Raw genomic sequence first — 21,800 nt, forward strand, 5'->3', positions numbered from 1 at the left:
TAGTGTATTAAAAATAAATATCAAGCCTCTTATTGAACTTTTTACTGTGCAACAGATCTTTTTAGGTAAAACCTGATGTTTTTTTCTCCCTTTGAAAAATATTTAATATATTTAAAAAAATAAGTAAACAATACATTTTCTTCAAAATGCAAAAACAACATTTTCTGCCCTGTAGCGGGTAAATATTAAGTTAAAAATATGCCTCTTTTGCTGGGATATAGTACATTTTCTGGGCATTCCGAAAACATGCACAACTGAAAATTGACGATTTTTGATTTATGACGTTCTTGAAAGGAGTGGGCGATATGTACTACCCAAAAATTTAAAATGGAATTCTACCAACTGTCTGAATTCAATCCAATAACCTTGATTAATTTTGGATATATGGTATTACCCAAAAATTTCAAATGGAATTCTACCAAATGTCTGCAGTTACAATAAATACCTTTACTGCATTGAGAAAAATAAGTTTTCTTGGAAATAAATGTATGGTTTTGAAAAGAAAAGAGTTATTGGAAGGTAAGGTAATTTAAAAAAAAATCAATTGTGCGTGAACAACACGTGTGGCTTCTCACGCAACCGGACGCGTATAATTGCATTTTGAGAGTACACCCTTAAGACCCCACAATCACTTTGACAGTTTGAAGGTAAAAATAATCACTTATAGAATGGTGACCTAAATTTACCATAAAAAAGCCTTTTTTCTTTGTGTTTGGGACGGATTTTAAAATAATATAAATAAACTTTATAAAATAAAACATCTTTGTTTTAATCAATTAAAAATGGTTAAAGCAAAGTTGTTTTATTTTGTAAAGTTTATAAAATGTGCCACAATGTATCTGCAAAAAACATTCAAGAAATAAAAATAAATACCATTGCACTAGCATTATGTATTGCGTTTTGTCAGATTCACATTTTGGCAATCCATTTATAACAAATATCAACTAGTGTGCATCTTAGAAACAGTACATCGGATGATATGGGTAAACCAATTCTTAAAGTGGTTTGTACACATCAGGAATGTATTATCTAGAAGGCACTGTATTTTGGACTAACACATCTGAATACCTTTAATATAAAATAATTTAATACCAATTGAAATAAAAATATTTGTTTTGAGTACTTTACTTTATTAAGATAATGCCTTCTTTTATTAAAGATTAATTAAATTATTAACATGCTAAACTCATAGAGGTATCCAATTTTAGTCTTAGAAAGTTTTTAAAAATAATATAGGGTGATTTCACATAGTTTTTTTTATTAGAAAATAAATTAATATGTATAAAAAACACGCAATCAAAAAACGGTACTTTTCTTATTGAAATCTGCAAAGGAGCAAGGATTCAAGTTTCTATAATTTGAATGGTGGAAAAATGGACAAATTGTGATGTTATTACATGATCAAAAACCAATTGTTGGTGTATTATAAACCTTGTGGTATGTATATAGCAGCAAGGAAAATAATCCACTGGAAGAAAACAAGACAAGTTTTTAAAAACATCACTGTATGTAACTATATTAGGTTTGCTGATTTATTTAATACAGTAAAACCTTGATATAATGGACCTCTATTTATTGAACTTTGGATATAATTGACAAAAAATCTGGTCAAATTATTGACTATTTGTCAGATAATGAGTTCAATTATATTAAATGCATTTTTGTAATTTTAGAGTTGATTATAAAAAAAAAACTAGCAAAACTTGATTCCTTTTTCAAAGCAGGATTACCGAAAACAAGCACGTCGATATCAAAGAGCAACGTCACTTCATAACCAGTATGTACAGTTTTCATATTTGTAAAAAAAAGTTTTTTTAATTTATTTTAAAACTATTTTTATATTACGGGCTATCGGCTTTAACAGACACCCCCTCCACCTAATTAGTCTGTTATATCGAGGTTTTACTGTATTTAGAATCAAACCTGTTATAAATTTAAAACTGTCATTCACTGCATCAAATTAATTTGCTCAAAAATGCATGAATGCACTTATTTGCTTTCTGAAAAAAAAATTATACTACATATTATTTGCATCCTTACTGTGTCTTAGTACAATCCACAATTTTTAATGCTAGGTTTTAAAGATATTTGTAGAATATTATCTACAGATGTAAATCATAAAATTAAAGAATATGTGTATAATGTAGCTAATAAATAGTAAAATTACACAAGTTCAAATATATTTGTATGTTAACAATTAGTAAAAGTTTGAGGATGTTCATATACTATGTAGGAGTAAGTTTGTTATATTGATAGTTTAATTAAATAAATATGTATATTAAATTATTTATATTATTTTACAAATTCTTAATGAAAATTGAATACATACTGAAGTTTATTAAATACCCCATTTATTTCAAATAGAATTATAAATTCAAACGTTCATCTATATGTTGTGTCAATTGTTTTATTTGTGTTTTAAGTTTTCGTTACCCATTCAATAAGATTTTTTAAAAATCAGTAAAGAAAACATTAGTGTTTTTTCTGATAAAATGTAAGTTGATAATCTTGGATTATTTTAAATGTGCAATTAGATTTGATGAACTGCGTAAATTTATTTTATGTAATATGAAAATATGTGCAGATGAGTTATATGACACGTTAATGTTGTATATCAGTGTTCATGGGAACCTATTCCATTTTTAGACTTTAAAATCGAATCCTATTCCGTGTAAAGATTTACAGAATTCAATAATTTAACAATATATGTAACAACATACAATAAAATTTATCTAGCTAAACTATCATACTTATTACTTTATTTTTTCTAGATTTTTTTAATATGCGTCATTGTGGAATGGATAGGAAAGTGATATTTATTTACATTCCATACATATTCGTAGTGGAACAGGGTATTTAAAGACTTCATTTACATTAAGTAGGTACTTACAAAGTTTATTATTTACAAATGTCTAAAGTTAATCTTATACTAATATTGGCAGGACTTATAGCACTATCTTAAATAGTAAGAGGGCGTATCCGATGTCTCGTTTTATTGTACTGAGATTCACATCACAACGCACTGGAAATGTTTGTTTAGTATTCTACAACTGTTTGGTATAGTAAGTAGGTCACAGAGTGTCTCAACGTCGTATCATCACGCAGGGTTTGCACGTGCCGGGAACGACGAAGGAGGGATGACATTGCGGGCATTGCGCATTTTCTCCATAATATGGATGCGCCTCATTCTCATTCAACGCTTGCGGTATTCTCACTTGGAAGGAAGTTATCGCTCCGTCCTCCTGATAGCCCGGGTGTTGCTTGTCTAAAGGAAAAACGTAATTAGGAATGAAATAAGACGATGACTTGAAATCTACATTTCCTTCACTAGTGACTTGGTCCGGTGTAGATCGTTCCGTCGGGTTGGTATCCGGTTTGACTGTCGGAGGTCTCGGCTTGGCAAAATCCGGTTTCCCTTCCGGTTTTACTGTTTCTTCTTGTCCTCGCTTTTGAATATTGTCTTTTTCATTTTCCACCGGTGGGAATGGAGGTTCTAATTCTTGAGCCGGTGCTGCCCATTTCCATTCGTAATATATGATCGGGCCCATGGTTGAAGAGACTACTTCCGAATATTCTGTTTCTGGTGGCAAAAGTTCCAAAGATGGTGGTGCGATGTCATTATTAGTAATTGTTGTGAGATTATTTTCTTTTATTTCGGATTCTTTACTTGGTTTAGTAAAAATTTGGGTCTGAATTGACTCAACAGGCGCGATTGTAGTCTGCTTCGATTGTTGGATTCTGTTGTTCTCTTGAATGTTCTTTCTGTTTTGAGTAGGAATTTGATTTTTCGTCCCGGATTGGGTGATGAAACCGGCTGTTTCGGATGAAGATTGAATTTCAAATCCTTTATCGGAAGGGCCACTTCCACCGAAACTATCACCAGAGGTAAAATCATTTCTATTGATTGGGTTATTTTCTATCGGTCTGGGTACCACCTCGTCAGTATTAAACCGCTTAATGAATTTGAACACTGCATCATTAGTTTTCTGGGCTTCGTTCGATTGGTTCTCATCCGAAGCTTCTAAGGAGATTGGCGGTTGGAACTCACTAAGCAATTCGTTATTGAAAGAAGATATAGATTTGACAGTTGTGCTCTTCAAAATGTTTATCTTTTGATCTGGTGCCGGAGAATCAATATTGAACACGGGTGGATTCAAGAATTTAGATGGCGGAGTTACTCCAGATTCAATATCTGCATTCGCATTAAACTCTGTCTTGAAATTATTGTTTGGAATATGGTTATTTGTGATCTGCGTATTAAACACGGGTTTGAAGGTGATGTCTTGTCCTCGGTTGAAAGCGGGGGAATGACTTAAAAATCTGGAATGTTCTGTGCTTTGTGCTATCAGTCCGTTACTATTACTTTTAAGGGTGTTTTCTTCATCACTTTCTATGATTATGGGCTTTCCAGTAAATCCTTTATCGCTTGTTCTGGGTGCTATCGTTGTGAATCTATGAATATTACTTATTTCAGTAGACCAGTGCGTTGGTAAAGGAAATCTCTGAACTCCATCGTTCAAGTCATTATTTCCATTTGCGATTGAGTTGTCCAAATCCTTTCCGGGCCCGGATTGAATCTGTGAGGGTCAAACAAATTAATTAGTACATTACAAGACAACTTTTATATTTAAAGCATTTTAGGTGACGGCTTCTCTAATAAATTGGTTCATTGGATTTTATAAAAGAGTTGCAGTTTGTAACTTACAATATAATAACTAAAAAACCTGGTTTTACGGTTTATAGTGTAGAAATATTTGAAATTATAATATTTCACATGGTTAACCCCTTCAATACCCAAAAGTATAATATGACCGTACCCAGCAGGCTGTGATTTTTTAAACAAAAATGTGAAAGCTTTTAGAAAGATGACTAAAACTTTGATAATATCGGTAAATTGTTATATTTTAGCATTTCTTGATCTTCTTATAGATGTCTCTATATATTCTAATAAAAAAATGTCATCCTCGTTCTATGGTCCCAGTTCACATTCGTCAAATAAACTTTCTTTGTCATTTTCTCGTTATCCATTTGTTCCGCATGTCCATACCGAACCAAATTGTAATTTTAAAAAGAAAAAAAAGTTTTTTTACTGATTCTTGAAAGCCTCCGTAGTTATTGAATCCTTGAGCATACGGAGCAGAAAGGATATCGGGGCGAGGGGTTCTCTGATGATCCTCGGAGTCCGATACAAACGGTTTATCCTTCTGGCCTGCAAAAGAAAGAAGAAAAATATCATTTTACACATCACCGTTTCATGTAACATCATGTTTGCTTAGGTGTAAAAAGTGTTTTGAATATTGAAAGCATTAACTTTGTGGATCATATTGATATATTTTTTTGAGAAATAAAAAGACTTTGACATTGACTTTGACTTTGACAACCAACAAGTTTCGGCAACAACCTGTTGCCCTCTTCAGGGTTTAATATCAGAGTCATAAATTAAACCCTGAAGAGGTTGTTAGTAAAAATGTGAGTGGATCAAACAACAGTCTTTTTATTTCTCAAAATAATATGTAAAAACTGTTGCTTAATTTTGGGCTAGGTTTATATGGTGAAAGAGTTGAAACTCCTTAATTAAAAATTGAAAAATATTTCAACAAACCAACACGCTGCCTCCGCAGGGGTAGGCAGAGAGAATAGAATACCATATAAATCTGTCTTAGCAAACAATCTTCGACTCTTCCACATTCATACATCTCCTCATAAATACCCGCCGATTATTCCGACTTCTAACATAACCATGCCCAAGTATTTGAAAACTTGATCTTACCAAGTTTTTATCGGTCTTCCTCTGCTTTTTTTACCAACCACATTTGCTTTATAAATTTGTTTTAGTATTCTTTCTTCACTCATTCGATTCACATGCCCAAACCATCTCAACACACATATTTCCTAATTTCATTTATATTTATTTTAACTTCATGTACAGAAACAAAATATGCACATTGGTGGGCTTATTGCTAAAAAGCTATATCCTCCAATCAACCATTTTTTTTCATCTATGATGCTTACCTTCTTAGCCTTGCATTCTTTCCTTATCGATGGCCCCTACGTAAAGTACTCTATCACCAAATCTGTTACTTTACAGGAGAGAGCTTAGAAGATTTTTTCAACATATTTTTTTTTATTAACTAACAGTTTTATCTGAAATTCTAAACTAGTATTATACATTAAAAACACGATAAAATAATCTATTAAATCGTTTTAAAACTTTATGCTTTGCCAAAATTAAGTAGTTAGCATTTTAGGAGTTCAGTTCATTTCGAAAATTAGATGTAGATAGCGTATTATACTCCTGAAAAGTAGGCGTAATTCATTATATACATTTTTTTGTGTATTTATATTTATAGATAACGGTCAGTTGATAACGTACACCAAATATCTCAAAATTGACAAAAATGTAGTTAGAGCACTTTACGTAGGGCACGTCGTTATATCACCATTCAAAAATCTATCATACATCGTTTTGTCGTACATTTGTCTGAAAGATCAAATTTTGACTGCATTCAGTCTACTTTCATCCTTGTTTTGCTAATTCCGTGCTTCACTTCCATGGGTTGGAACCAGCACTCTATTGTGCACTGCCAGTTTAGCAGAGTAAGTGCCATACATTATGTTTATGAAAGCTCAGAAGAATGTGCGACAAAACGATGTATGATAGATGTTCGAATAGTGTAATAAGGAAGGAATGCAAAGCTGAGACAAGCATTATCGATAAAATTAAGAAAGGTGTGTTGAGATGGTTTGGACATGTAGAACGAATGAGTGAGGAAAGAACGATAAAACAAATTTATGAGGCAAATGTAATTGGAAAAAAGAGCAGAGGAAGACCGAGAAAACTTGGTATGGTCAAGTATGCCAAATACTCGAAAGTGCTCAGATTAGGAGCCGAAACAATCGGCGGGTATGTATAAGGAAGATACATAAACGTTTAAGAGGCGAAGAATGTTTGCAAGGACAGAGTGGTGTGGCGTTCTATTCTCTCTGCCTACCCCTGTGGAGAAGTGGCGTGAGGGCTAGTTAGTTAGTAAAGCTTTACAAATCATGGAACCGAGAGTCACAATCAGATTGTAATCTGAGAACGGATCCGTTTTTTTTAACGATTTGGGATGAATGAAATGAACAGTTACCGATAAGAAGATTGGCGCTGTAGTCCTTTTCAGATGCAGAACAGTTGACCATGTACCAGTGGTCACAGATCAGCATCCTCTGCTGGAAGAGAGTGGTGTTGGGGCAGGAGTAGCTGAACTGTCTCCCCAGGCCATCGCACATGTGGTACACCTAAAATAAAATACATACATCACATTACATCTTGTATATTGAAAGGATTGTTAACTTTGTGGTACGGTAATATAACACTATCTTTATCATTCATTGTTCACTTTACATAATACCACATCACAACACTACTTCATGACTACCGCTTTCGGAATAATCATTCTGAAACCATTCTGAATCATTCTGAACGATTATTCTGAAACCGGTAGTCATGAAGTAGTGTTTTTTAAGCAGTATTATATAAAGTGAATGATTAGGCGGCATGCATGGTTTGTCGTTTAACTCGAGTGCCGCCATAAAGGCGGCATGCATGGTTTGTCGTAGAACTCAAGTGCCGCCATAGAGGGGGCATACATGGTTTATCCTATAACTCGAGTGCCGCCATAGAGGCGGCATGTATGGTTTATCCTCTAACTCGAGTGCCGCCATAGAGGCGGCACGAAGGTTTGTCGTATAACTCGAGTGCCGCCATAGAGGCGGCATGCACGGTATGGTGTATAATGAAAAAAGTAATGAATTAACCAGTAAAGAGGAGAAAAAAAATATGATTATATGGTATAATAAAGAAAAAAAAGATATTACCTGACATCCTGTGTCGAGATCTGCGTAGTACCCGGAAGCTCTTCCCTCGCAACTAAATTTAGTTTTGGGAATTTTGACGTGCTGCTGAAAAAACAATGGAAAAATACAAAATCAGTTTTCTCATCGAAATATATTTTTAATGTGTAAATAGCCCTGTGCCATGGATATTCAAAATTCCACTATTTAAGGGGAGCTCATTAAAAACATCATTTTCGTATTGAAAAAAAAGTTTTTCTTAAAAATAAAAATACGATTTTGAAAAGAAAAGAGTAATTAAAAGGTAATGGGTTAAATAAATATGTATAAAGAAAAAATTTCAATGAATATTATAAAAAAACAAAAAAAAAACAAGATACTCGTATATTCTTTAAAAAAATCAGGCGCGAAATGACGTGCGGTTTCTAGTTTTGCCGAACAGTGAATGAGATCTGTTATTGCGAGTATCCCCTTAACTCCTTACCTTTCATTTACTCTTTTCTTTTCCGAACCATATATTAATTTTAAGAATAATTATTTTTACCTATCTACATTGTTTTATTTATTTATAGATTTGGCGTTTAATTTGTAGAACTCCATTTTAATTTGTGTATTAAATGATAAATCAAACACTGATTTTTTTTGTCAAATTTGTATTTTATTGTTAAAAAACAAATAAAATCAATTTTGTGACAATTGTTTCGCCTAGTTATGGCATTTTCAAAGTTTGAAAGGCGAAACAATTGTCACAAAATGTATTTTTTTTCTATTCATGAACAACAACAAATCAGTTATTTTTTGACAAATCATCAAAGATGAAGAGGAATATAAATGTTGGTTTAAGTGATCACTTTAGACAACATTTACCAATTCTACCCATTATTGACAACCACGCTACTCAAATTCACACTACTATTTAAACCAGCCTATGACGGTCGTCAGCCCCGTAAATGTCCAGACTTCCATATTATTCTTCATCTTTGAAGAGATGTCAAAAAATAATATGAAAATAACTCCTTTAATTGGAGATAATCCAGATTTTTTGAACAAGTATTTGGACACACTCACAATGTTGTCAAAAATCAGTGTTTGGTTTAACATTTAACGCATAAATTACATTGTTTTAGTTACAAAAATAAAAATAAAAGCCCTGGACATGATAGTGGACTCAGGTTTCCTGTTTTCCTTGAAGCGTTGCCCCACTGTGAGCTCCAGTCTCAAGGTCTAGGTACAGATAATGTTCGATGATCAACATGACCATCGACCTCACATCGGGTAAGTCCGTACACACATCGCATCAGATATTCTCATATCGCTCACTCCTTTCAAGAACGTCATAAATCAAAAAACTTGATTTTTCAGGAGGACGTTTTTAAAGTTTAAAAATATAACACAATGTATTAAAAATAAATATCAAGCCACTTATTGAACTTTTTACTGTGTAACAGATCTTTTTAAGTAAAACCTGGAGGTTTTTTCTCCATTTGAAAAATATTTAGTATGTTTAAAAAAATAATTAAACAATACCTTTTCTTCAAAATGCAAAAACAACACTTTCTGCCCTATAGCGAGTAAATATTAAGTTAAAAATATGCCGCTTTAACTGGGATATAGTACATTTTCTGGGCATTCCGAAAACATGCACAACTGAAAATTGACGATTTTTGATTTATGACGTTCTTGAAAGGAGTGAGCGATATGTAAACGGACTCAATACCGATTAGTAGTGGAAAGCTAGTGACATTAAAATGTAGTGTTTAGTCACATTTTCTTATTTTTTTACCTTATGTTTTTTGTATTTTCTCATTTGTTATTTTTTCTCATTTTTTATATTTTCTCATTTGTTTATTTAAAATATGCTTCTTACTTTATGTTTTTCTCATTTATTTCTTTTTAATATGCTTCTTATGCCTATTTATTATCCCTGTTTATTGTTTTTATATTTTGCCATGGATTAGATTTGGTTGTTTAAAAAAAATATTTTTTTTTGTAATTTTATTATTTGTGTTCCAGTCTTGTAAACCTTAATCCCATGTCCCAAAATGAGAACTAAAAATTACTTATCGGGAATATTATATATATGACTTATATATGTAATATGTTTTGAAAATAAATAAATAAATAAAATTTAGTCGTACGTGTAACGACAGTTACATTTTTTTACATTTACTGAAATTAATAATTTTGATACTTAAGGCCTTACTCGCAATAATATAATTCATTTAGTGTCTGGCAACGCAGAGAGCCAGACGCCAGGACACGCCTATTTTTTTTATTTTTAAGAATACGTATCGCGTTTTTTATTTTGTTTTTTGAATATATATTGAACTTTTTTCATGATAACTTATTTTTTATGATTAAAAAAAAACAAATACGTTAAGGCCTTAAGGCCCAATAAACGATAAATCGCAATTTAATTTTTTTTAAACCCAGGAACATTGGACGTAATTGAATTTTTTGCTTAAAATACCGTTTTGTATTTTTTTTAATTTCTTCGAAATAAATAAGTATGGTTTTGAGAAGAAAAGAGTTATTAAAAGGAGATAATTTTTTTTAAATATATGGTATATTCTAAAAAAAGCAAATTACATTATAATAAATGTTTTTTTAAAAACCTTTCGCAGAGATACGACCGGCTTCTGGCGCAGCCCATCGCATACTGAATCATGCAAATTGTGAGTTACCCCTTAAATAAATCCTACGATAAATTTAAAGGTTTGAGTTATGATTATAGTTACATTTATATATTTTTTTGCGTAATATTAAATAATGAGTAAATCTTCAAAATAAAAAAATTCTAGAAAAAAAAAATGAGGGTGTATTAAATACAGTGGAAACTCTAATAACGAGTAATTGGCATAACGAGAAAAATATGTGAAAAAAACACTCCCTTAACGAGCGGCATTTCGCATAACGAGTTACAGCGAAAGGGAAAGTCCCTTTTCCACGACATTCACTTGTAAGCCGGGACTACCGCTCCAGTAAAAACAATGTTTGCTTAACGAGTGTTTCGCTTAACGAGTAAGATTCTGAAACGAGTTATGCTCGTTATGAGAGGTTCCACTGTATTTTAAAGCGCGGTTGTCAGCATTTAAATAGATAATTAGATGCGCTGAATGCTGAATGGATATTTTGTATTTTTATTTGCCCTAAAAACATTTTACGTATTTAAGATATGTACATACATTACATGTGCAAGAAGTTTTTTGTGGACACATTGTAAAGACGTTTAAAGTATACCGCGTTCGCAAGAATCGGCCTTCAGTCGTGAACACAATACATCGTGACATGTATTGAGATATTTGCATTGAAAAATACAGCTTCTAAAGCATAACTCAAAAATGCATTAAACAATGTTGAAATTAGTGTGAAATAACGAATCGCATATAGTTCATGGCTGAATATTTAGATTCTGAACAAAGATGAAGATGAATATGGAATTCTGGACATTTACAGTGCTGACAACCTGTCATAAGCTGGTTTAAGTGATCACTTTATATGCGTGTAATATTAAGCATTCTATATTATTTATTGATTCGGCATTAACTTTGTGGAATGACATGATTATTTTAATAAAATTAAACTCTTGAATAATCCACTGAATTGAGTTTTATTTTTATTTACGACTAGTTTCGTAAACGACAGTTGGTTTCATCTTCTGGTACAAATCAAAACTGTATTATTGTTTTGATTTGTACCAGATGATGAAAACAATTGTCGTTTTCGAAACTAGTCGTAAATAAAAATAAAACTCAATTCAGTGGATTATTCAAGTGTTTAATTTTATTAAAATTAAGCATTCTATTCGTGGTTGACAACCACACTACTAAAACTTCCAAAGTTATATTTATGCTTCAATTAAATATATTCAGAGACATCTATGGTTAAATAAGTGTGTTTTTATAAGCAGAAACAACCATAAAATATATGTAAGAATCTTTCCGAATTATTTTACATGCCAGTAGACGCCTGAAAATATCATTTTAAATTTTTACTAAACTCACCAGTATTTTTATTAGTAATTTGTGTGTATTTTTTGTTCGTAAATTTTGAATGTTTGCTCCATTAAAGACTTATTTGTAATGGAGATTTTAAAAAAATGCAACAAATCGATTTAACTCCTAAGCTGAGTAAAATCCATAACATTGCAATAAAAAATTGATAAAAATAATGGATTTTATTTTATTTGATCTATCAAATACTGGATAATCATTCACCCATAAGTACATCAAGATATATAAGGTGTTTCAGAAATTTTTATAAGGGAAAATGATTGTTTAAATACTGCATATAAGCTCCTTTTTCTTATAGACGTATCACTAATGTAGTTACTTTACTATAACTTTTTACTTTTTTACATAGATTTTTACTATTTCATCTTTTTTATTTTTATTTATTTTTATTTTTCATTATATTTTTTATTTACTTTATTTTATTTATGTTTTCTGTTTGAAACGTATTCTGTATTTTTTGTATTTTATATTAACACTTTTATTCTAGTTCTACTTTTATAATACTCACAAAGGCATGGCCTGTGTGGGATCTTTTTTTGTGTTTATATTTTATATTTATTTTTTGTATTTGTATTTATATTATATATGTCTCTAGTGAAGTTCTAGTGATTCAAGAAAAAAGTTTCGAAATTGGTTCATATATATATAGAAATTCCAAGAATTTGAGTAGTGTGGTTGTCAATAATTGGCAGAATTGGTGAATGTTACACGTGTGTAAAGTGATCTCTTAAACTAGCCTATGACGGTCGTCAGCCCCGTAAATGCCCTGACTTCCATATTCTTCTTCATCTTTGATGAGATGTCAAAAATAATATGAAAATAACTCCTATAATTGGAGATAATCCAGATTTGAGAACAAATATTTGGACACACTCAAAATGTTGTATATTTATCTTATGTTGTATAATGCAAAATAATTTAAAATAAAGAAACAAAATACCACTTTTGAAAATTGACGCAGTATGGATCCTCAATACTGGTAAGAATGGTGAACGTGGCTAATATTTTAGAATTGACGTCAAATGTTTATATATAATACATACATGCATACAGGTTATGCATTCACCTATACACTGCTAGGTTCATTCGACTTGCAAGGAATTTCTCTAGCAGCCTTGACCTTTAGATTCTTCCACATCCGATACTGAAATAGTTCAGCAATCTATCATATGTAGGAAACCCGACACGCCTTCTGCTTCGTCTACGCGAGTAGGTAAATTAATAATAATAGCATGTTGGGTACATTATAAAAAAAAATTGAAATAACAACCTTCAAAGCTTTTTTATTTAAACTTCTTAAGGAATATATGTATGTACATTGGTGGAAAAAGCTGTATCTTCCAACATACCAAAATTCACTCCATAATAATATTTTCTTCTTCAAACTCTTATCCGTACCCAAATGGTGTATAGGGCACTGCATCATATAAAAACTGTTATCTTGATCATTTACACATGAAGGAGAGGTGATCACCCCCCGCTTCAGGTACCAACCAGTCCAGGGTAATATTGAATAAATATCAGAGTAAAAAAACACGTATATTTATTTGACCCCCCCCCCTTGGTGGGGTGAATAATGCAGTGTCTGATAATAAATTATCATTTTAAATAATTGTTGCGTAATATATCCAAAATTAAACAAGGTTTATTTGGTTGAACTCTACATTTATTTATGTATATGTTAATACGTGTGAGTGTTTGATAATGTCCTAAGAAGACGAAACGCGTCACGTATTGACATATACATAAATAAATGTACAATTCAACCAAATAAACCTTGTTTAATTTTGGATATTACCCAACAATTCAAAATGGAATTCTACCAACTGTCTGCAGGTACAATAAATATTTTAAATAATATTTTTTTTATATTAAAAAATATGATTATATTAATTGAACAAGCTGTTGGAACTCTTTACCTGATGCAAAATAAATACTTAGCCCTGTTTTTTAGAAGCTTTCAAAATTTGAATTTGTTAGTTTAAATTCGTAGTTATTTTTTGATAAATATGTAGTAACGCATTTCCACTTCATCTAATCCACTTAACCAAATGATATCATATAATATAATATAATTATCACTTCAATAGCGGTGTTCGGTAGCACAGTAAAGATGTGCTGGTCGAAGAGTATTATATATAAATATAGGGTAATAACCTGAGAGTATTTTTGACTTTTGCACTCGACACATTAGCTCTGAGACAGGCCATCAATTATTTATCAATGCCAACGAGTTAGTAGAAGACACCATGGGTCGTGATGGCGTCTTACCTGATATGTAATTAGCAGTTTTACTGCGTTGTTCTACGTCGTTACTCGCTCAAATAAAATAACATGTAATTAGGATAAAAATGACCTACCGACAACTCTCTACTAAGATGCCATAACGTACGTTGTATGATTATTATTTATTATTTTTCTTATCTAGAAACTCCACGACGGAGGATGGATAACATCATGGTAATTTTATCTTTATCTGCAGATGCTCTGATCGATGATTTAGTGCTACTCGTAAAGCGAAACATCACTATCTCAAGATCTATATTGAATCGCTACCCATATGTTAAATACGTCCAAATCATTGTACACACATAACTTGATTCAAGCTTCGATGGATTGTTATCAATATATTGAAATAAAAAAACAATCTCTCGTGTGTGATATCCAGAATTTATGTAATAATTCGCTGTCGATATATTGAATATGTCTAAATCATTGTACACATAGCTAGATTCAACCCTCGATGGATTGTTATCAATATACCGAATTAAAAACAATCTCTTGTGGGTGAAATCCAGTATTTAAGCACTATATCGCTATCATTTTATTGAATATGTCCAAATCATTGTACACACATAGCTAGAATTAACCCTCGATGGATTGTTATCAAGATAACAAACTTGATAAAATATTGATTTAACACGTGACACAGTACATGTGAGTTCACAACACCTATCTACATATGTAGGAATAGGGAAAGTTTTTTTTAAAGCAGAGACTCTATTTATTTGTATGCAAGGTCTGAATCCTGGATTAAATTCACATATAATACTTTGAGACCCGTCTGAAAACATGATTTTTTAAAATTATTTTCATATAGCTTATAATTTGACCAGTTATTTTATTACAACATATTATGTTGCAAATAAATGAAATTCGTTTCGTTTTTGACGCTTTTCTAATATTCAACTAATAAAATATATACATGGTGGCACTAAATGAATTAATTTTTTCTATAGGAAGATGTTATCATTTTGGCAAATGGCGTTGTACGTCAATCATATTTGATATTTGTGAACTAGACAACTGCAATAAACAGATTGATAAAACCGACACAAATGTGTATTAACACTGGCGGCAGCCACTTGTCGATATCATTTTTTCTACTTAACAGGAAAAAAATTAAAAGTCGAAATAAAGATTTCCATCTCTTAATTTTTTTTTGTTAAAAGTTATTTAAAAACTAAATTGGATGATTTATTTTACGTCACGTTATATTTGTTTGTATACAGCAGCTGTCTTGTTCGCAAGTATGAAATTTGATTGATGTACGTCATTTGCAAAAATTATAACATCTTCCGATAGCGTGATTAATTTTGCGCCACCTGTACATGGTTGTTCTCTGCATTATATTTTAAGCGAAACGAGAACTTAAAGTAGGCATCCAGTTGAGTGAGTTACCTTGAAGATTTTCAGACATATTATTATATAATCCAACCGAAGATGGTGGATCCAAACTTTTCACGGCCAAATTTCGATTACAAATTTACATAATTTAATAGCATCGCACGCTTGTCAATCATAAATAATTTTACTCGATGTGTGAGAATGGATAAAATTTTAAAAGTCAAAATAACTTTAACATATCGTAAATCCTACCTTTCTAATATCAATTCTAGTCGATTCGTATTTTTTACTGTTTTATTACTAAAAATATGATTTTTTCGATATCTTCTTCACAAGGTTGTTATTTTTTTGGTAACTGTAAAATTTGGCGATGTAAATAAGTAGTATGTGTATCCGTACCTTTATTGCAATCAGTACATGAAATTCTGCGTACTTACAGGGCAAACGACTTGTCATTGGCTGGTTTATCTGATCAATTTACAAAGTACGTACAACTCACCATTCTACTTATGATTTACAACTAAAATACTCAAATTTCGAATGTTGTGTATGTATATTTGAAGTGATAGAAACATTAATATGCTTCTTATTTATTATTTAGTAGCTGCTTGCGTTGCTGTGACTCTGTCTGGTTAACCCTTTGAGAACAGAAAAAAAATTTACTTAACACATTTTTATTTCTTGAAATTATTTACAAATAAGTGTATACAGCAACTGAAAATTCACTGAAAATTATGCACACAGATTGATACAATATTTATCCCTCAACAAAATTAAAAATACACATTATGTGCCTGGTAGTTAGCAACAAAGACCATGTTTTATAAAGTATAAATAAAAGCATGTATTCTTGAAAATATGAGGTAATATATAAAACTACTTATTTTTAATATTATTTTGACAATAACTCGCTATTGTTTATTTCGTTCAATAAAAATTGATAAACGAAGGTACAGATAACCTATAAATATCCCGACATGTGCACATCGCCACAATAAATAGTCTGAAATAAGCTCCAAGTCAATGATACCAACATGAAATCCATACAAGTACTATTTCTGTTACATAGGCAACACATATTGCACTATGGTTTTAACTAGAAACCTGTAGGCCTCTTAAATCAGTAACCAGTTGTCCTGAAAGAGTTAAATGCAAAATAGAAAGCATACATTTGTAATATGTTTTATTCCATAATTTTATTTATTTATTTATTTATTTAAACTTCATGTACAGAAAATAAAAAGTACATTGGCGGGCTTATTGCTAAAAAGCAATATCTTCCAACCGACCAAAGACGGACTAGTGATATTGATCAAAACGTTTGATAACATATATAGCCGTTTGCAATCAGAGGGTAGATAGTACTTGAACATTTAAAAAACATAAATTAAAAATTGACATTTAAAAAAAAAACATAAATTACATATTAATATACCAATTACCAATTAACAAAAGACGATAATAAGGAGGGCAAAGGAAGAAGGGAGTTTAGGGAAGGAGGTAGAGGGAGGAGGTTTGATCGACAGTTAGGATTCTAATGACAGATAGTAATGTCTCAGACGTTTTTAAAAGTTAATACATATTATTGTCTGATGTAATAGATTTTATCAAAAAACTAAAAAACAAAAAGATGAAAATGAAAAAAAAAAACAAATAACTATTCTAGGATTCTAATGATAAATAGGTAGAGTCAGGTAGCAAGTTTAAGGAAGAGAGGAGGGGTCAGGGGAGGAGGAGATGGACAGTTAGGGTTCTAAGGTAAGATAATGATGTTTCAGGCATAATGCTTATAAAACAAAGAAACTTCAAAGCAATCGGTGGATTCGAGGAGATTTGAGATTCGGAACAAATTAACATTCGAATTTTATTTATATATTATGGATTGTTGAAATATTTACTCAAATTGATATGAGAAAAAATGCATTTCTGATTCGTGAATTTCTTGCAAAATGAAAAATGATATTTATAAAGCAAAGGTTATATTAATTTTTCAATCACATCTTATTTTACGTACCGGTTCATATGAATAATATTACAAAATTAATATTATTTTTTTGACATCTCATCAAAGATGAAGAAGAATATGGAAGTCTGGGCATTTACGGGGCTTACGACCGTCATAGGCTGGTTTAAGTGATCACTTTACACACGTGTAACATTCACCAATTCTACCCATTATTGACAACCACACTACTCAAATTCTTGGAAGTTCTATATATATGAACCAATTTAGAAACCTTGTTCATGAATCACTAGAACTTCACTAGAGACATCTATTGGTAAGATGTAAAGAAGCTTTTTATTAAGCAGAAACTCTTATATTAGTATGTGAGATCCAAATCCTGGATTATAATCACACACATGAGAAACGCCAGAAAATACCGTTTTCATTTTTATTATTAAGCTTATAATTTGACCAGATAATTTATTTACAACATTTTGAGTGTGTCCAAATACTTGTTCACAAAATCTGGATTATCTCCAATTACAGGAGTTATTTTCATATTATTTTTTTGACATCTCATCAAAGATGAAGAAGAATATGGAAGTCTGGGCATTTACGGGGCTTACGACCGTCATAGGCTGGTTTAAGTGATCACTTTACACACGTGTAACATTCACCAATTCTACCCATTATTGACAACCACACTACTCAAATTCTTGGAAGTTCTATATATATGAACCAATTTAGAAACCTTGTTCATGAATCACTAGAACTTCACTAGAGACATCTATTGGTAAGATGTAAAGAAGCTTTTTTATTAAGCAGAAACTCTTATATTAGTATGTGAGATCCAAATCCTGGATTATAGATTATGAGTAGTGTGGTTGTCAATAATGGGTAGAATTGGTGAATGTTACACGTGTGTAAAGTGATCACTTAAACCAGCCTATGACGGTCGTAAGCCCCGTAAATGCCCAGACTTCCATATTCTTCTTCATCTTTGATGAGATGTCAAAAAAATAATATGAAAATAACTCCTGTAATTGGAGATAATCCAGATTTTGTGAACAAGTATTTGGACACACTCAAAATGTTGTAAACAAAATTAATATTGAACTTTGTAAAGCAATGTTCATTTTTTGGACAATGTTTATTTTTCTCTCAATCTCTAACGTGTATATTACCAAAATTGTAAATAAAAGTGATCATTTAAGATGGAGTATGTAGGAGGCTGTAACAAGTTTACCCACATAAATATTTTTTTAAAATAATTTTTATTTATTTAATATTGTTACATTGTTTTTAACAATTTTAATTAATTTTCTAAACATTTCTAACAATCTTCAAATTAGGAACGCAGTTCTCTCTAACAGAGAGACTAAGCTTTTATGCTTGGAGGGGGACTTACACTTGTTTTACAAATTACATTTTTTTTCTTTCTGAATTAACATTTATAATTTTTTTTTTAGCATTTTAAAGTTTCCAATTTTTTTATGTCTGTAGTAAGGTTGTTGGAGTACTAGTTCCCAATTTTTTTTGTTTAAATAGTAATAAACGACTTATTATTTACTAATATTTTGTTGATAAATATAACTCGATCTAATTTATTTTATTTTTTCTTTAATTGATTCGGCAGTCAGTTTGCGGTAAAATCTATAATTTTTTTATTAAACTTTTACTTGGTAAATACCACTATTTATTTAAATCGATTATGACACGTATTTCGATACATTAAGCATTATATTCAGTTTTTCAGAAACATTTTTTTTTTAAATCTCACAAAGATGAAGAAGAACATGTAAAAGTCTGTGCATTTACAGGGCTTACGACCGTCATAGGCTGGTTTACGTGATCCTGATGATTGACAACCACACTACTCAAATTCTTGAAACCTCTCGTTGTCAATTGCGTGTAGAATTGGGGAACGTTACACGTGTGTAAAGTGATCACTTAAATCAGCCTATGACGGTCGTAAGCCCCGTATTTTTCTTCACACGTTCTACCTGCCTGTATCGTAATTTCCAGACTCCGTCACTGAGCGGTAGGTACTGCCGCCGTGAGCCTAATATGAAAGCAATCTCATATTCCAATAAATATTGAGATTTCATAATAAAACTAAATGGCAAACGACTATTCCTCTAGCTCAAGGGTGGCCAACCCGCGGCCCGTGGCCCGCGGAGCATTTCATACATTTTTTTCTTTCACATACATAAAACCACAAAAAGAACATTCTATCGTGCGTAGTTCGTATCATATCCCATATACGGAAGTATCTTACTATCGTGACAATTTCTTCAATGGTATATTCGTGTTCACAAACAATCACAACAATTTGCGATCGACTTTTAATACACATTGATAAGAATAGAAGCTGTTATAACATAACATAAGTCAAAATAATATGTAAAAGCTATTTATTCAGTAGCCATGATAGCTAGTCGAATGAAACACATTAAAATCTCAAATGAGAACAAGAATCACTGATGAGCATTTGGAAAAATGTTTGCGTGTAGCATCAATCGTTTAAGTATCAACATCGATGCACTAAGTTCTGACAACAAAATCAGACGTCTCACAAATTTTTATTTTTAAAATTTCGTATAACCTTACTCTTATTTTATTAATATGTTTGTTATATGTTTTTCATATTTTTGCTATATCGCTCACTCCTTTCAAGTACGTCATAAATCAAAAATCGTCAATTTTCAGTTGTGCATGTTTTTGAAATGCGCAGAAAATGTACTATACAAAAGAGGCATATTTTTTACTTAATATTTACCTGCTACAGGGCAGAAAATGTTGTTTTTGCACTTTGAAGAAAGGGTATTGTTTAATTATTTTTTTAAATACACTAAATATTTTGCTAATGGAGAAAAAACGTTCAGGTTTTACCTAAAAAGATCTGTTGCACAACAAAAAGTTCAATAAGTGACTTGATATTTATTTTTAACACATTGTGTTCTTTTTAAACTTTAAAAACGTTCTCCTGAAAAATCAAGTTTTTTTGATTTATCACGTTCTTGAAAGAAGTGAGCGATATCTTATTTAAAGATTTTTTTAAGGCCCGGAAAGATATCTGATTTCTTAAACCTGGCCCGGCTGCTGTAAATGTTGGCCACTCATGACTCTAGCTGATCACGATGTGATGAGTGTCGGGGAATAACTTCTAAAAATATAAGTGCACTTATTACATGCAACTTCGAATCACTTGATCCGATTTCACGAGAGGGAATTTAAGTGGCTTATAAATATAAAGGTCAAGGATCTTCGGTAAAAAAACTGTTGTTAGGAAAAAATCAAAAATACAAAATATATACCATACCTTTTTATATATCTATCAGAATGTGTTAATTGAGATGTGTTATAACTACGCGCCATACTTTTGTGTTTTTATCAAGATTTTTTATTGATTACCAAACATAAATGAGGAAGACTATGGACGTCTTAGCATTAACAGGACTTATGAGCTATCATTGCCTGGTTTAAGTAATACCTTTATACAAGATTCTACCCATGATTGACAATCTCATTGGTCAAATTTTTATTTATGCTTTATTGAAAAGGTATTACACAACTTTTGAGTGCATCCAAATACTTGTTCAAAAATTATATTCAGTTCGGGGTTAATTTTCCATTTTTGACATCTAAACGCTATGTTTATGACAAGTCATAAGCCCTGTAAATACCCAGACTTTACATACCTTTCTTAAAATATTAAAAAAAGATCTAATACTGATACGCGTAGGCGACATCTGTGATTGATATTGGTAATTTATTTGTTAGCTGAATCCTTCATGAAATGTATCGTAAGCCCTGTAAATATTTATGTTTGTTATAACACATCAAAATATAAAAATAAAATAAAATTAAACTAAAATTAAAATAAACGGGAAACAAATGAGAAAATATAACTAATCACTAGCACAAATATCTTTATTTTTATTTTGAAAGAGAAATATATGTGTTTTTATTATTTACACAAATATTTCAATTTCATACTATTTCTGTGAGCCTAAGCGGCTCATTATTAGAAATAGGTATCAAATTGTGGTAGAGTGGGTTCGAAACTAGAAACTCTGACTTAAGAGTCCGCGACACTAACCACGGGACCACAACCCGACACATAAAGTATAAAGTGTTTTTCCATAAAGTATTTTTTCTATAAAGTACCTATTTTATTCGATTTATGATTTGATAATGATAATTAAATAAAAATGTCCGCCTCCGTAGTGTAATGGTCAGCACGCTTAGCTACCGTTCTGGAAGTCCCGGGTTCGATTCCCAAGAGGGGTAAAATAAATATTAGTGATTTCTTCAGTGTAATATTTATTCAAAATTACCATGGACTGGTACCTGAAGCGGAGGGCTGATCACCTTTC

General features: G+C 31.3%; 1 protein-coding gene across 7 annotated transcripts in view; it reads right to left on the reverse strand.

Moving 5' to 3' along the window:
- Positions 1 to 2,478: 2,478 nt before the first annotated feature.
- The window catches only part of LOC148304489 (uncharacterized), a 64,904-nt gene continuing 45,582 nt past the window's right edge, over positions 2,479 to 21,800 (reverse strand). For 6 of the 7 annotated variants that reach the window (XM_088268219.1, XM_088268215.1, XM_088268213.1 and 3 more), the window contains exons 4-7: positions 7,861 to 7,944; positions 7,131 to 7,281; positions 5,091 to 5,209; positions 2,869 to 4,577 (exon numbers count right to left, since the gene is read on the reverse strand). In XM_088268219.1, the coding sequence (XP_088124345.1) occupies positions 3,084 to 4,577; positions 5,091 to 5,209; positions 7,131 to 7,281; positions 7,861 to 7,944 (1,848 nt within the window). In that variant the 3' untranslated portion in view covers positions 2,869 to 3,083. Of the gene's footprint in view, positions 4,578 to 5,090; positions 5,210 to 7,130; positions 7,282 to 7,860; positions 7,945 to 21,800 lie in introns of all 7 variants that reach the window. The other variant, XM_088268214.1, reaches the window with a different exon arrangement.

This window comes from Brachycentrus maculatus, unplaced genomic scaffold, assembly GCF_059751285.1.
Source record: "Brachycentrus maculatus isolate JH-2025_06_01 unplaced genomic scaffold, ASM5975128v1 h1tg000315l, whole genome shotgun sequence".
NCBI lineage: Eukaryota > Metazoa > Arthropoda > Insecta > Trichoptera > Brachycentridae > Brachycentrus > Brachycentrus maculatus.